We start from the raw sequence: 18,508 nt of genomic DNA on the forward strand, positions 1-18,508 counted from the left end.
GCTGCAGTTTCAGGACCGCAGTTTTAGTACCCTGTTGTTTTAGTTTGCAGTCACGTTACTTTGTATATAGCATCAATATATTAATCTCAGTAGTATTTGTTTTTAAATGTGATTTTTGATTCAAAATGCAGCAGAGGTTAATTACTAAGTGTGCTTTGAGTCACAATTTTAAATTTAAACATGAACTTACACAAAACATAAATATCAATTTTGTAAAATTGATGTAGGCCTATATCAATTTTAAAACAATTGTAAAAAAAGAAGAACCTCATTCATCATTGCAAAACAATGCCAAAACAACAGGCTAACACATACTGCAACTAGGCAGTCAGTGCAGTTTAATTATGAAAGATATTTTATACATAAATATGGTAAAACAACGACTATTAAGCCAGTATTCACACTAATACATTAAGCTGCAGGTAAATCTTACAAACCTTACATCAACCATGCTCTTGTCATCTGATAAGTTTAATTACTGTGCAGGCTAGGTTCACTTATAATACTTCGTCATTAAAACTCAACAAGGATTTATGAAATCATGGCCACGAATTAACGTCGTAGTAATTAATAAAACTAGCTCACAAATTCTTAATTTGGTGGGAATTAATCATTAATTCATAGTTAGCAGTTCTCTCTATGTAATCTTCGCACTGTTAAAACGTTATAAAATAAAACTTAATTAAATATCGGTACTCACCGTCTGATTGCTGTCCACGTCGTCCATCTTTAATTAGTGATGATCCAGTACGGTAGGTGGCGCTGTCACAAAAAAACTAGGGTCCTAAAGCTGCGGTCCAAGAACTGCGGTCCTGAAACTGCAGCCTCCGGTTGTGCAGGAATACCCTTCTCGTAAGAGAAGCAGATAGAATCCCTTTTTTTGATTGACATACAATGACAGCAATGAATCATCCAGCAAAAGACAAAGCAGTGAGTCCTTATGGATTTGAGTCTTTAGAAGATCCAACAACAAGTCCTGTATGAAGGACCAGAGCAATACAACTTGGGAACAATCCAAAAACATATTCATACATGTCCCTTGACTTGAGCTGCTAGTGAAAGAAGGGAGTATTAAATACAGTTATTTTATAGTAAACTTAAAAATAAAATACTATTATTATTATTTTAATTTGAACCTTAATTATTAATTTTAATTAGATTTTTTTTAATTTGCAAACTTAAAATCTGCAAGCTTTTATTTTGGTGGGTTGCCAGCAAGTAAGTCTATGCACTTCCGGGTTTAGCACTGCCGATTGTAGAGTATCAGTGCATGAAATGTCATGGTTTTGCATTGTGCTTAAAAAATGTTAGCGGGTAGCCTAGATTTTTGCTTTTAGTTTGAATAGAAATCTTATAAAGTACAGTTTGTCAGTCTAAAATGGTAATTGTGCATTAAAAGCTGTCAACCATGTCGGTACTCAAATGTGCGCTCTGAACTAATTGTTGTGCTTGCGGACCTGCAGACCACTTGCAGTATGTGTACCCCTGATTATACTCACAAAACTTCTGGAAGCCATTTAAGAATCCATCCAGTTTATCATAGGATGAGGTGATATTTTAATCAACCAGGGTATCCATAGGCTTTCACTACAGATCCTAATCTTAAAGGGGTGGTTGACTGTTTTTTCTAGGTTTGATTTATTGATTATGAGGTGCAGTCTAACATGCGTTCATGCTTTGTTTTAAAAAAACACTCATTATTTTTTCAAATAATTTATCTTTATTTTTCACCGCTCTGTTCCTTCTCTGAGAAATGCACTGATTATTTCCTGCTTTTATGAAGCCACTCCCTCAGACATACACGATAGACTCTGATTGGTTAGCTAGTCCAGTGTGTTGTGATTGGCTAAACCGCGTCTAGTTCATGTCTAAATGTCCCGCCCCTGTCCTCAGTGGCATGTGCTTTGGTTGTATTGTAAACAATGACGTTGTCTACAGTATATTGCAACCACCCTTTTAAGTACAAGTAAAAGGAGAATCCTGGGAAAATTAATTCATTCTTTAGAATCTGATAGGACTTGAGCCCATAATCATTGTACAGGTCTTTTAAAGTGTAAATACCACATTCAACCCAGCATTTGGAAATTAATGATTTGTTACCAGTACAAATATTATTATTATTATGCCAAATTAGTTTCTAAATCGGCCATGGAACAGGGGTGTCATCTGGAATGCTAAATAATAGGGTAGGGTTAAGCCACCATGAGGTTTTAGCTGGTGCATAGATTTAAGACGAATTCTTGGCCTTTTATTATTCCACAAGAATTTTGATACTGCAGTATTGATCTCTTTAAAATAACCAGCAGGTGGTGTCAGAGATAACACAGAGAATAAAAAGTTTATCCTCTGAAGTATATTCAACTAATAATAATAACTATTTTAAAGCTACATCCGGAGAAGTGCCAGCTGATGCAGAAAGCAGTAACCTTTCTGGGCTACTATATGAGTGCAGCAGGAGTGGCCACTGATGATCAGAAAACTGCAGCTGTCTGCAATTGGCCAGTCCCATGCAGCCTTAGGCAGTTGAGGGCTTTCCTGGTGTCATAATATCGGAAATTTGTCCCAGGGTTTGCCACTGTTGCCACCCTTCTCCATCAGCTAACAAAGAAACCACAGCGGTTTCAGTGGGGACAAGAACAGCAGTAGGCTTTGTGTCATGCCATAATCTTAGTTGCACCAGACCCTAGATTACCGTTCATCCTGGACACAGATGCGAGTAATGTAGGCCTAGGCACCATTCTCTCCCAGGAGGTTATAAAAGGGGAGAGAGTCATAGCCTATTACAGTCTGGCCTTCAGCAGAGCAGGGCATAATTACTATGTAACCCAACAAGAACTTTAAGCCGTGGTAGAGGCAGTTCAGCCATTTCAGGCATCACCTCTGTGGTCTCCCTTTTGTGATCCGAACAGATCACGCATCACTGCGCTAGGCTGTTGTCTTTCTGGGAGCCATAGAAACAGGTTCTCGGTGGATAGAACTCCTACAGGAGTTTCAATTGACCATCCAGTATCGGAAGGGAAAAGTCATCAGAATGCGGCTGGGTTGTCAAGATGCACCTGTCGGGCTACTTGCCCACAGTGTGAGCTGTTAGCTGGATATATGAGGCAGAAAAATGTCTGACAAGACCCCAGAAAAGCAGATGTAGGGTTTTTGTTGTTCATTGCTGCCTGATTAAAATGTAGCATGGGCCATTGAATAGCATAAGGACCCGAACTCCAGGTACTCATTAACTGGGTGAAAACAGGGCAAAGGCTAGCGTGGGAAGAGGTTGCGGCTTTTGAACCAGTGGTGAGGGGGCTGTGGTCCATGCGAGATGGCCTGGCATTGAATATGAGTGTTGCGGAGGGGATATATGGAACCTGCAACTGGCATAACCAAGTGGCAGAGAGTAGTGCTGTCATCACTTGGTTTTGGAGGCAATGGATGGACAGCTGGAAGTAGGAAATTTTTTGGGTGAACAAAACATTAAAGTACTACTGGAACACCTTTTCTTAGGTATGTAGAGTCCTACTGTCATCTATGTGATGCCTGCACTGCCAAAAAAGGGGCAAACGGGGCAGTCACATGCCCCACTGCAACAACGTCTGGTCGGCTGTCCCATGGATCATGTGGCTGTGGCTGTGTTTGGACCATTTCCCCAGAGCCCTAGAGGAAATCGGTTTGTGGTGGTCACCATGGACTATTTTACAAAATGGCCGGAGGCCAATGCTGTGGTTTTTCCACAGAGAGGCACTTATAGGACCAAAGTGCTTTATGAATTTCACTCTTTCAGTGGATATTTTTGAATGGACAGTTATAGATGACAGAAGATGAATTTCAAGTGGAAATGGATGTGCATGTCAAAACTAGAGGTGAATAAAGCAGGGCTGATGGCAACCACAGGAACGTTGTCTGCTCGGATTAACCCATGTAGTGGTCTATCTTGATGATCCTGATGATCCTGATCACTGGGGTGATGGATGAAGGGCACTTGCAAACCCTGGATGTTGCGATTACTCAGCTACAAGATGCTGATCTGCGCCTAAAAATGAACAAATGTGAATTCCTTTAAAAAGAAAGTGCATTACTTGAGTCATCTGGTTGATGCCCAGGGTTTACAAGCATTTGCAAGCATTGACAAAGGCTCTGTGTCCAAAGTCCTTTCAGGCAAGTCGTGCCACCCGGCCGCCATCTTGGCAACACCTCTGGGCAGCTTTTTCAGAATAACAAGACCAGCTTCTATCTAAATGAATGGGCAGAGAGTCAGAACTGCCCTTTCACTGGTCACCGGGACATGAAAACAGCATGTATAGAAACAGCAGTAAAATATAATAAATATCGCTGAAAAATTTTGATGACTTTGCCCCAAAATAAGGTTTAAAATGCCTTTTTCCCCACAGGTTATACCTTTACTACGCATGCGCAAGGGTTCCTCAACTGTGCGCATACGTCAGTGGAACCAGACGATAGGCTTAAATGTTTCCCGGCTTGACTGTTAAAAGCAGATGATTGGCTTTCCAGCGGGAGAGGCGGGACATGTGCACACAACCGCCATCTTTGCCGTTACGGGTTTTCCTTATATAGTTGTATTGAGGATTGAGAAAGTGGCATGTCTCTTATAAACTGTCTTTGTATGTCCCACTAATGTCACTTAATTAAAAGCTTACTTGGGGGTGCTGAACTGCTATAACAAGCTTCTACCTAATTTGTCCAGTGTCCTAGCTCCCCTCCACTGACTGTTAAGAAAGGGCACACAATGGTGCTAAGGCGATTCCCAAACTAAGACTTTCCAGAAATCAAAGGAACTCCTACAGTCGGCAGATGTGTTAGTACACTATTCTTCTGAGAAAGAGTTGATCCTCTCATGTGATGCCTCTTTATACGGCCTGGGAGCTTTCACATCGAATGGAAGATAACACTAAGAAACCCCTAGGGTTTACATCCTGTACACTGATACCAGCAGAACGACAATATTCCCAATTGGGAATACAGTTTGGAAGTGGAACAAGATCAAGGTAATCCAGATAAAGTTTTAATACTGGACATGCTGGAATTCAAACCAGTTAGATTATGCGGCCCCTTTCTTGGGAAAGATGTTTTTGGTAATTATAGATGCACAGTCTAAATGGATGGACATTTACCCCATGACCTCATCAACATCACAAGCTACCATTGAGAAACTTACCTCAGATCTTATTTTCTGGAAATGGCTTTTTCTTCATACCTTGGAAACCAGGTTATCAGAATTCTTGTTCAACTATTGGATCACCCCACATTCGACAATAGGGGTGTCACCTGCCAAGGTGCTCATGGCAAGGAAGTTGAGATCTACTTTCAATCTTCTCTTACCAGACCTTAAAGCCAAAGTGTTGCAAAAACAACAACAAGGGAGTCATGACAAAAGTGCCAAATTGAGAGTGTTCATGGCTGGAGATGACGTGTTAGTGCGTAATTATAGTTATGTTCCCAATTGGATACTTGCTGTCATTATGAATGCCTCAGGTCCTGTTTTCTATAAGGTTGCAACAAATCCTGAAGTGACATGTTGATCAAATCCGAATCTGACATACAAACAAGTTTCAGGACTTCACCTGGTAAACACTACCGTCTGAAAAAGGGTCCCTGTTTCCTGAAATTCCCTGTTCTACTGAAATGGAGACTGCATCCGAAGTTGTTTAAAGCCTGGTCACGAAAGAAAAGGAGGCTGTGAAGATCTTCAGTTGCCTGAAAAACTGGATACACCAGCTGCTCTGCAGTTGCCATGAACCTCAGAGGAGAGACGTTTCCCCATTCATCTCCAGGACTATGTTAGATAGCTGAAACATAGCTACAACCAAGTTATCAGAATAATTCTGAAAAAATGAAAGGAGATATAAGAACCAGTGATTACTCTATATATAGTTTTGACTGCTTGTAGAAATAAACAGCCAAACCACAAAAAACTCCACTCAATTCTGTCGAATGCTTTCTCTGAGTCTGCTTGTTGAATAAAATGAAGAAGCCTATGTACATTGACTGCAGCAAATCTCCCCCATAAAACCTGATTAGTCTTAGTCAATTAAGTCTCCTGTACATCAATCCAATCTTAAAGCCAGGGCTTTTGTAATTAGCTTTGAATCTGTGGATAGACGTTTTAAACAAGTTACACACAAGTTTCAGGACCATATCACATTATCTCATATCACATTATCAACTCCTCTCTTCACTCTGGAACATTTCCCTCAGCATTTAAGCAGGCTCAGGTAAGCCCACTGCTGAAGAAACCATCTCTAAATCCAGCACATCTAGAAAACTACAGACGGTATCCCTTCTTCCATTCATTGCAGAGACACTTGAGCGACCTTTGCTCAACCAGTTCCCTATGTTCCTTGTACAGAACAACCTCCTGAACAGCAACCAATCTGGCTTCAAAAGCGGCCATTAAACTAATTCGGCCCTGCTGTCGGTTACTGAAGCCCTACGACTGGCAAGAGCAGCTTCAAAATCCTCAGTACTCATCTTGCTGGACCTGTCTGCTGCTTTTGACACTGTTAATCACCATATTCTCCTGTCCACCCTCAGAAAGATGGGCATCTCTGGAACCGCACTCCTGTGGTTTAAGTCCTACCTCTCTGACAGATCCTTCAGGGTGTCTTGGAGGGGTGAAGTTTCTAAGTCACAACAACTTGCTACTGGGGTTCCTCAAGGCTTAGTACTAGATAATCAGTTAAGCTTCACAGACCATATTGCTACAACGACCTGGTCCTGCAGATTTGCCTTATACAACATTAGGAAGATTAGACCCTTCCTGTCAGAGCAAGCCACCCAACTTCTTGTCCAAGCTCTTGTTCTCTCCAGACTGGACTATTGTAATACTCTCCTGGCAGGTCTTCCTGCAAGTACAGTACTATCAAGCCTTTGCAATTGATCCAGAATGCAGCAGCGAGGGTTGTCTTCAATGAGCCAGAAATCAGCTCAATTTACTCCTCTCTTCATCAGGTTACACTGGCTACCAGTTGCCGCTCACATCAAATTTAAGGTACTGATGCTTGCCTACAAGATGACCACTGGCACGGCACCAACATACCTAAGCTCACTAGTTCAATCTTGAGTGCCTTCCAGAAGTTTGCGCTCTGCAAGTGAACGACGCCTTGTGGTGCCATCCCAAAGAGGTTCAAAATCACTCTCACGGACCTTTTCCTGGACTGTGCCAATCTGGTGGAATGACCTCCCGATCTCGGAGTCTTTACTCATTTTCAAAAAACATCTAAAGACTCATCTTTTTCCGCCAGCACTTAACCAACTAATACTAGAACTTACCTTTTTTCTTTTCTTGTCTATCATTTTCTTAAAAAAAATGTGTTCTGTACTAGACTAACTGAGACTTGTCATGGCATTTGTATAGTGTTGTTGTTCTCTTGTTGGTCTGATTGCTTCTATTGTTCTCATTAGTAAGTTGCTTTGGATAAAAATGTCTGCTAAATGATTAAATGTAAATGTTAATGTAGAGCAGCAGGTTAATTGGCCCGTAACTATAGCATTTGAGTGGATCCTTCCCTTTCTTCAGCAGCAAAGTTATTAAAGTTGTGGTAGGTCCCTGGGTAAAGCCCCTTTTTCGTATGCAAAATTAAGAGAATTAAGAATCAAGGGGGCTATAATGTCCCATAGTGTCTTCAGTAACTCTTGGGGAATTCCATCTAGCCCAGGGGCTTTATTTCTGCTCATGGAATGCAGGGCAGATTTTAATTCCTTAATCGTCAAAGGGCTATCCAATATATTGCGCTGAGAGTCATTTCATTTGGGAATATTTTAATGTTTAAGGGATAAACCAACATTTGTTGGGTTAGAGCTGGAAGTATACAAATGTTGGTAGTAGTTTTCAAATACTCTGTTTACATCCTTAGGTTGAGTATATAATGAGCCCTCATGTCTAATAGCCGATATACTGGCCTTAGACTCACCATCGTTCAACCTCAAAGCCAATAGCTTGGAAGAGCGTTCTCGATAGAAATAATATGATTGTCTAGTACAATGTATGATGAATTCAGCTCTATTTAAATATATAGATTTCAATTCTGATTTAAGAACAGTTACTGTTTTGGCTTTGGTCTCACAAAATGTAGATCAATTTGATTTTCTAATTCAAATTTATGGCTCTCCCTACAATTTTTATTAAAGAATGAAAAGCTTATACATTTACCCATAATGAAGCATTATGGGTAAATGTAGGGTACAGGGAACACAGGTACAGGAAAGAATATATAGCCTGAATGCAATATAAGTCACTTTGGATACAAGCATCTGCTAAATGCATAAATATAAATGTAAATTAATTGGTTTCCCATAATACTTGGGGCTCCGTGGCTGAATCTCTGTTAATCGGGTAAAAACTCTGCCAAAGAGCTGCATAAATCAGCCACAGATGTAAAGTCCTGTAACAAGGAGGTATTAGATCTCCATTGGTTGTGTCTGGCAGCCATCGATGCAGGGTTAAAGATGTAATTATTGAAGAATGATCATATAAAAGAAGTGGTGGTTACCAACATTCTTCAAAATACCTCTAGCAGAATCATACAGGTTTGAAACAACAAGAGGGTTGAGTTAATGATGACAGAATTTTTATTTTTTGGTGAATAATCCCTTTAAACTTGTTTTTTTCCTACCACATTTTAGAAACCAAATACACAAACTATTTTCTGTTCATTCCTGTCTGCATTTCGGTCTGTCCCATCACATCTCAGTTTTGCATTCTTAGGCAGTGGCACTATTGACTTTGAGGAGTTCTTGGTCATGATGGTGCAGCAGCTAAAAGAAGATCAAGCTGGCAAGTCTGAGGAGGAACTATCTGAATGCTTCCGTGTCTTTGACAAGTATGTAATGTGATGTTACCATCGAAACAGTGTGAGGAAAGGTTATTAGGGCCCAAGAAAAAAAACTTACTTACACTATGGTATCCATGCTCATTGTATCACAGACACAAATATTTGTTGCCCTTTCTACGTAAAAATCAGTCAAATCAAATCATGTAACATGAATGTTGTACAGTCTCGCTCCAGACAAATGATTTGATAAAATGATTTGAAAGCATACCGAGCCACGGAAGAGACACTGTTTCTCAAGCGCATTCTGTGAGCACGATTTGAGGCTGAGAGAAACATGTACAAATGTGTTTCATTCATTCGTTCATAATCACTCACGTCCCTCTTCCCTGGCCAACACACTTTTGCGTATCACCTCCAAAAGTCTAGGAGCAGCACTGGTTGCAGTAGAGTCATTCAGATTACTGGGCACCATCATCTCTCAGGATTTGAAGTGGGACAATCACATTGACGCTATTGTGAAAAAGGCCCAGCAGTGGATGTACTTCCTTTGCTCACACAGTTTTACTTGGCTGTCATTGAGTCTGTCCTGTGTTCATCTATAACTGTTTGGTTTGGCTCAGCTTCCAAATCAGACATCAGGAGACAACAACGGACAGTCAGGATGGCTTAGAAGATTACTGATGTCCCCCTGCCTAATCTCCAAGACATTTACACCTCCAGAATGAGGAAAAGGGCTGGTAAAATCACTCTGGACCCCTCACACCCATTACACTTCCTCTTTGAACTGTTGTGCTACAGAAATCTGAGGACCAAAACAGCCAGACACAGAAGATATTTTCCCCCAGGCCATTTCCCACTTGAACAACACATCTCAGGACAGTATATCTAAAAATAACTTACATTTTACATGTAAATAGCTCATATGCACAATCACAATTCTGTCTATTGACATTTTCTTTTTCTTTTTTTGTTGATTCTCTTTATTTTTAGTAGGTTTTTTTTTTTTTGTAAATTATATGTATGTATGCACTATCTCTGTACTTTCTGTACTGGAAGCTCCTGACACCAAGATGAATTCCTTGCGTGTGTAAACACACTTGGAAATTAAGCTCTTTCTGATTCTGATACTGATTCTGATTCTAATGGTTCAAACCCTGATACATAGAACAAGCAGACATTTTCATTATTAAAAATTTGTATTTCATTATAAATACTAATTTAATTTCTAGCTTTTTTAGCATCTCTATACAGACACTATAAGTGCCCTCTCATGCTACTGACGTGGATACCAGTAACCAATATTGCTTTATGAAAACCTGTATGAAATACTCATAATATATTTAATAGCAATTAACTGTATCCAGGGCCAGTTCTACGGGAGTGCTAGAGGAAACGAAATGAAAGCAAGAGAACATCAGTTGAAGCTGTAGAAATAGGATACTGGTGAAAAGTGTTTTCCAAATATTTTCCAAGTGTGTATTTGTGTTTGTACTTCAAAGCTTTCTGAATTCAAAGTGTTTTTTGTAGCAATTATCAATGTAGTGGTCAGACTTTGTTCCATGTTTTCCTTCTTCCTTTTTTTCATTTTTTGAGTAGTCATTTGTTTTTCTTTTGTTCTCCGCGGTATGAAGACCGCCCGCTGTGAAGTGTACCCGCCGCGCCATTGTCATGGCCACAGCCGTGGCTCACTCCAGCTGTGCTGAAGACAAGCCTGTCAACTGCTCAGAAGTCAAGTTCACCAGCTGTGCTGAAGACAAGCCTAACAGCCTCCCAGAAGTTAAGCTTGCCGGCTGCACTGTTGTCAATTTCGCTAGCCGTGGCTCTCTCCAGCACACCGGTCGCTCAAAGACAAGCCTGCCGGCAGCTCTGAATTCAAGTTTGCCGGCTGCTCTGAAGTCAAGCCTGCTGGCCCGCCTAGATTAAATTTGCCTGCCGATACGAAGACAGGCCCGCCAGTCATGCTGATGTCAAGCCTGCCAGCCAGGGCTCTCTCCAGCCCGCTGGCCACACCGATATCAAGCCCACCGGATGCTCCGGAGTCAAGCCTCAGCGCTCGCTCCAGTGTCAAGCCTATCAGCAGAGGTGTCAAGTAACGAAGTACAAATACTTCGTTACATTACTTAAGTAGAAATTTGGGGTATCTATACTTTACTTGAGTAATTATTTTTTAGCCGACTTTTTACTTCTACTCCTTACATTTTCACGCAAGTATCTGTACTTTCTACTCCTTACATTTTATTATTATTATACAAATATTTTTATTGATTTTTCTGTTTTCCACAAACACAATACACAGAACCATGAACAACATTAATTCTGGATCTACATACTTATTCACACATCAACATACACACCCCTGCAGCAAAAAAAAAAAAAAGGGAGGGAGGGAGGGGGGGGAATACACATAGTACTGATTATACTATACTGGCCAATGAAGATTCAAATAAGATAAAAAGGGCTGCCAGACCCCATAAAACTTTGCAGAGGTACCTCGGATAGTGTATTTAAGATGCTCAAGTTTAAGACACGACATCACCTCAGTAACCCAGCGTTTGTAAGATGGTGGCAATGCCTTTTTCCAGTTGAGAAGAATCAGGCGTCTAGCCAATAATGTGGAGAAAGCTATGAGCTCTATCTGATTGGTTGTTAGCTGCAATTCTTCCGGCACTACCCCAAAGATGGAAGTCAGAGGATTGGGATCAAGATCTTTGTTACAAATAAATGAAAACGTTCTGAAAATGTCAGCCCAGAATTTTGTTAATCTGGGGCATTCCCAGAGCATGTGACTCAGGTCTGCTGGTTCCAGATTACATCTGGGGCATGTTGCGTCTGACCCTGGATACATTTTAGCCAGCTTGCTCCTAGAAAGATGGAGCCTGTGAAGTACCTTAAATTGCACCAATTCTATTGCCCGTTGCCAAGCTAAATCAGATATTTCTGTACCCAGCTCCTCCTCCCACTGCCTCTTTATATGATCAAGAGATGGGGAAGCGAATCTTTGGATGTTCTCATATATGATAGACACCATACCCTTAAGAGAGGAGTCCATATTTAAGAGCTCATCAATCCAGCCACCCTCTGGCTTGTTCAAAGAAGGAGAAAAATGTTTTTTGACGAAACTACGGACCTGTAGATACCTAAAGAAGTTGGATTGAGGTATCTCAAAATCTATTCTTAATTGCTGGAATGAAATAAACATGTCGTCTTTAAAGAGGTCCTTAACACGCTTGACTCCATTTCTAGACCAGCGCTGAAATGCAGAATCTATGAGGGACGGAGGAAACATATGGTTCGACAGGATGGGAGCTGAGTGCAATGCTTGTTTGCTGTTGAACTGAAGTCTGAATTGTGACCATATTCTAAGTGATCCGCGAATAATCCGTTATTCGTAAAAAAGCTTTTGCTCAAGGGAATTGGAGAACAGAGCCGAGAGCATAGTGATACTGGGTTACACGCGTGCTGTTCCATGAGCAACCAAACTGGGGCTTCCTCCCCCAACATGTCAGAGAGCCAAAATGTCAGTTTATGAAGGTTAGCTGCCCAATAATAATGCAAGAAGTTCGGCATTGCCAATCCACCATCCTCCTTCTTCCTTTCCAGATATTCTTTCCTTATGCGGGGAATTTTTTTATCCCAAATAAAAGTAGAAATACAACTGCTCAAATCCTTGAAAAATGATTTGGGTATAAAGACTGGCACTGTCTGAAATAAAAACAAAAACCTTGGTAAAATTGTCATTTTAATGGAATTGATCCTCCCCGCCAAAGATAAGGGAAGAGTTGACCACCGTACTAAATCGCGCTTGGCCTTATCAAATGCTGTTTTAAAATTACTGTTGAATAAATCCTTATAACTGCGAGTTACATTCACACCTAAATAAAGAAATCTGTCGAGGCTTACTGAAAATGGAAAAGATTGGAATGCCATTTGATGCGCTCTGGGGGAAAAAGGAGACTCTTTGCCAAATTAATTTTATATCCCGAAACATTTCCAAAATCGGAAATAATTGTAAGAGCAATCGGTATAGAGGAATGCGGATTGGACAGAAAGAGGAGGAGATCATCTGCATACAGCATTAGTTTGTGAACAAGTCCCTCTCTATGAATACCAGCCAAACCGGCTGCATTCCTAAGCATAATAGCAAGGGGTTCAATAGCAGCATCAAAAAGCAGAGGAGACAGCGGGCACCCCTGTCTTGTCCCCCTAAAAAGCGGAAAGCATTTGGATATTATACTATTCGTTCGAATAAATGCTTGAGGGCTGGTATATAGAATTTTGATCCATGAACAGAACACAGGGCCAAAGCCAAACCTCCTAAGTGTTGTTAATAAGTAAGCATATTCAATTCTATCAAATGCCTTATGAGCATCTAAGGATATTAAAACCTCTGGGTTAGTGTTAACCTTGGGTGAATAAATCACGTTAAATAAGCGGCGGAGATTGCTAGATAACTGCCTGCCAGAAATAAAACCAGTCTGATCTGGATGAATTATTTTGCTCATAATTGGCTCTACTCTAGCTGCTAGCACCTTAGCCAGGATCTTATAATCGCAGCAAAGTAAACTGATCGGGCGGTAGGATTCACATTTAAGTGGGTCTTTATCCTTTTTAAGAAGGACTGATATGGTGGCTTGTGTCATGGTTGGAGGGAGAGAATTTGAAACGAGGGCCTCTTCAAATACCTTACTCAACAGAGGCGTTAACTTGGCAGAAAACTTCTTATAAAACTCAGCCGGGTAGCCGTCAGGGCCTGGCGCTTTCCCAGATTTTAATTTCTTAATTGCACTGTCAATCTCAAGAGCTATTATGTTGCCTTCTAAAGTGGATCTGTCTGAATCATTAAATGATGGCAACTCTATGTTGCTGAAAAACTCTTCTATCCTGTCAGTGTCATTCACCTCCGAAGTATATAAAGCCTCATAAAAAGATTTAAACTGATTATTAATACCCTGTTGATCTGTAATAATATTGCCCTCCCTGTCTTCAATTGCCGCTATAATACCCGCCGCTGCAGATTGCTTCAATTGATAACACAAAAACCTGCCCGCACGCTCGCCATGTTCATAATGAATTTGACATGATTTCAAATAGAGATCCTCTGCGCGCTCGCTGGTCAAAGAATCAAATTCAGCTTTTAACAGGAGTCTCTCCTTATGCAACACCTCAGAGGACAATGCACAGTGTGACTGATCGATTGTCTTAATTTCATTCAATATTTCCGTAATCCGCCACGATTTCCTTTTATTAACACTAGCTTGATACGAAATAATTTGACCCCTCACAAACGCTTTCAGAGTGTCCCATATAGTACTGTAACTTATCTCTGGGGATTCATTTGTCCCGAGGAAGAAATCAATTTGAGTCTCTATGAATTTAACAAAATCTTCATCTGCCAAAAGCCTTGAGTTTAGGTGCCACATACGCTGAGAGATTGAATTACCTGGGAAACGAAACTTTAGTAATACTGGACTATGATCTGAGATAACTATATTATCATATTCCACTTGTGTCATTAGAGGGAGTAGTTTCTTATCCAGCAGAAAATAATCAATTCTGGAATATGTTTGATGCACCGGTGAATAGAATGAAAACTGTTTGGATGATGGGTACTTAAATCTCCAGGGGTCCATTATGCCATATGTTTGGAGAAAAGCATTGATACATTGCGCTGATTTACTAGCTGGAATAGCCGTAGAACTAGAGCGGTCCAGAATTGGGTGTAAAACACAATTCAGATCCCCTCCTAAAATTAAATTATACGTATCAAGACTAGGTAAAAAAGAAAAGAAATCACTAAAAAACTGTACATTATCCCAATTAGGTGCATATACATTGGCCAGGACCACAGGCATATTATAAAGTCTGCCCTTAATTATTACATATCGACCATTTTTATCCTTCACAGTGACCTCCTCGACAAATTGTACATTCCTATGTATAAGAACAGCAACTCCTCTACTCTTACTGTTAAAGTCAGAGTGGTATATTTGCGTAAAGCCTCCTCTGTGAAGTTTGGGATGGTCCTTGTTCAGCAAATGAGTCTCCTGCAAATATACTATATCCGATTTGAATTTATTAAGGTGGCTGAATACCTGGTTTCGCTTCACTGGATGATTTAGCCCACGTACATTCCAACTAACCAGCCTCGTTTCCGCACCACCTATGCTACTAAAGGCCATCGAATAAATTTCTCAAAAATGCCAGCAGAGGACCCCTTTGCGAAAGAGAGAAAAAAAAAAAAAAAAAACTTGTGGGTGGGTGGGGGTGGGGGTGGGGCTGTTCCTAAACACACAAACAACATATGCATGAGTTTAACTACAATACAGAAACTGACCATAACAACAACCAAAAAAAAATAAAATAAAAATTCTTTGCGTATGAGAATGCAACCTCTTCCAATTATCACTGCTCCCAATTAGCTTACCATGTGAGCCCCCACTTAAAAACAGAACAATATAAGGCTCTTACACTTATTGAATTACTAAGCTACCCCAAACAGAGCACCAGGAGACAAAAACAAAACAAAACAAAAACATTCTGCTCTTGAGCCACGATTTCTGTGAAGTTTGAGCACGTGACTGCTTGTAATGTCTCTTAGACATCTGACAAAAGCTTCGGGGCTCAATATAAACTTAGTGTAAACATTATATAAACATTTTAAGTGAAAACAAAATGAACACCGGCTAACCATAACAGTACCAAACCTGATTTGAACTTCGACGGAACAGTCCTTAACTTGGTTAAGTGAACTCAGTGAACTGCCAGCCGCTGATGTATGTGCGATCGTCACTTTCCCTTACAAGTCAGGTTCTTCAGAATGAAGTCTTTAGCTTTCAGCGGGTCCTTGAAGCTTGACTCTCGTCCATCCTGTGTCGTAATCCTCAAAATTGCAGGGTATCTCAACCCAAAGCGAACCCCCTCGCAGTTACGAAGCAAGCTCCTCACTTCATTGAAAGCTGCTCGCTGCTTGCTCACTGTCTGAGTGAAATCAGGAAGAATCCGTATCCGGTCGCCGTGAGCTGTAGTGGCTAGCTTCAATTCCATAGCTTTCTTCAAAATATCCTCTTTCTCAGAGAAGTAATGACACCTTACCACAAAGGCGCGCGGTGGTTCATTGTCATCAGTTGGTCTGCTGCAAAGAGTGCGGTGGGCTCGGTCCAAGAGTGGGGTCTTGTCGAGGTTCAAGGCCTCTTTCAGGAGGCCGGCCACAAACTCAGTTATCCGTTTGCCGTGCTCTCGCCCCTCTTTAACTCCTGTAATGCGAATGTTTGAGCGGCGTGACCTCGCCTCCAGATCTTCACTCCGTTCTCTCAATACGGCCAACTCCTTTTTCATAGCCATAAGCTCCTTCTCAAGAGTAGTAGTGGAGTCCGAGTAGCCGTTCATCGCAGACTCCAACCCATTCACCCGCGCCTCCGCTGCTTCCAGCCTGGCATTAACAGCATCCACGGCGCTGCGTAACTCTGTTCGGAGCTGATCTACTTGGCTGCAGAGTTCAGCTGATTGGGCAGCAGCCTTCTCTTCTATTTTTGCAATCAAGTCCTCTTTAAGTGAATTAATTGCTTGAAGAACCACGCAGTTGTCACTAGCTGAAGTTGTGTCTTTCTTTGATGTCGCGTGGAGTTCGGCGCTAGCATTAGCATTTTGACTGGCAGTCGATTCTGCATCTCTGCGGTTACTCCGGCCCTTATTCATTTTCCTTAAAAAATAGCCCAAACTGCAATCAGCCCAACTGGATTAACACTGGTACGCTCTTATTAACACACCAGGGCAGCTTTAGCACACTAATATATAAAATAAGAGCAAAATAAACGAAATTTAAAGCTGGTTGTGGGGAGCTCGATAACTTTACGTATTCACATGGCGCCGCTCCAACCACTCCTTACATTTTAAAAATAGCTTCGTTACTGCTATTTCATTTCGGCTTGTTTTCATTCCGGCTTGTCATCATTCAAAAAAAAAAAAAAAAAACTATCCAGACAAATCGCGCCATCCGGATGGAGTGAATTTGATTGTGGTTGGATGAGAAGTATAAACAGATACCATTCCGACACTCTATTGGTTTGTACGCGATCCATCGCACCTGCACAAGACAAAAATCACATCACACTCCAGTCAGGACATAGCCAGTTTTGGGTTCGTTTATCAAAAAATATATTTCTTAAAAGTAAGGTTGGGTATGGAACCGGTATGCACCTAACTGAATAAGAGGAAGCAGATTTCGGTGCCTTTTAAATGCCTGAGCGATCGATTGAAATATTTGTCCTGGTTCTCCGAAATGTACACAAGAAGCACGGGCATCGCTAGGCTTTTTTAGCGGGGCTGTAGCATTTAGCTCCATAAACCGTACACAAATTTGTTTTCGCCTCAGAGTCATTCCCCTTAAGTTTCATATGAAATCGGCGTCAGACCGGTCTCTTCTCCGCGCTCTTCAATCCGCAGACCGCGGCGGAGCAGCGCGAGCGGAAACAAACACAGAGGACACAAGGTATGTGTTTATCGAAAGATTGTTAGAATATCCGTATCTGTGCAGTTCTTTGTCATAAATGCAGTTTACAAAAGGTCACGAGGGAGCAGTCGGTTTCTCGTCTTCTGTAAAGTTTTCGCTGCGTTCACCGCTCATCACTAAACAGCTGTTTCCTCCAGCGAAAATCTAGCCCTTAACACATATGAACGAACACTTAACACTTATTTAAATATACTTAATTTAATCGTACGTACTTCATACATACACTAGCTACTGTGCAAAAGTCTTGGGCACGTTAGTATTTTCACTAAAGAATGGTGTTCGGCCAGTTATTTATATACTTTGCTGTTTCAGTATAAAATATCAGTTTACATTTCCAAACATTCATTTCTCCGTTGTCAGACTGCTTGTGCATTCAAAATCTCACTAGATTATTAATAAAATTAATGGCAAACTGATATGTCCTACTGACACACTACAGCAAAAGATATAAATAACTGGCTTAAAACCCTTTTTTGGGGTGAAAATACTAATGTGCCTTAGACTTTTGCACAGTAGGCCTACCCTACTTTACAAACGACTGTTGCTACTTTATAAAGAATGAGCATACAGTCATTCACAGAATGGATTAAAGACAGTGACAGACAGCACTCTTCTTAACTAAATATCAGAGTGAGTGACAGAGATACAGTCGAAACATTATGTGTGTTTTTTGTATTAAGTAATGACCCAGATTATGAAATACATTTATTAGCCTTAGGCCTTAGATTGAGCACAACTTGGGAAATTAGAGCATCCAAGGTGAAAGCTATGTATTTATTTTAAATATTTGTAATGTTCTTTAATGTTATCCATAGTTTTTTTGTGGGTCTTTTTTTAAAAGTATCGGTTCAGGCACCGTTTAGGCGCCGGTACCGTTTTAAAAGTATCGAAATGGCACTGGATTATTTCTCACTGGCTCATTTACCAAATGGGTGCTTTCTCTTCGTCCTCCACAAATTAAGCTACTGTAGGTAGTTCGGTAGCGAGACGTTTTAATAAATTATCGTTTGCGATTGACGACGCGATTGACAATGTTGTGATAAGTAGGCTATACCAACTCTGTAACTCGTTACCCCCCCCCCCCCCCCCACACACACACACACACACACTGGACATAGCAAATACAGGAAGCTATCAATCAAGAAGGTATCAGGATTATGAGTTATTTTTCATTTTTAGTTTTTGATTAATCACTTGGATTAATCATTAATTATGACAG

General features: G+C 40.8%; 1 protein-coding gene across 1 annotated transcript in view; it reads left to right on the forward strand.

The window, feature by feature from the left end:
• tnnc2.1 (troponin C2, fast skeletal type, tandem duplicate 1) overlaps positions 1-18,508 on the forward strand; it is a 32,422-nt gene that overhangs the window by 5,871 nt on the left and 8,043 nt on the right. The window contains exon 4 of the mRNA XM_059527686.1: positions 8,714-8,828. Coding sequence (XP_059383669.1) covers positions 8,714-8,828 — 115 coding nt within the window. The remainder of the gene's footprint in view (positions 1-8,713; positions 8,829-18,508) is intronic.

The sequence above is a fragment of the Carassius carassius genome, chromosome 37 (genome assembly GCF_963082965.1).
Source record: "Carassius carassius chromosome 37, fCarCar2.1, whole genome shotgun sequence".
Lineage (NCBI taxonomy): Eukaryota > Metazoa > Chordata > Actinopteri > Cypriniformes > Cyprinidae > Carassius > Carassius carassius.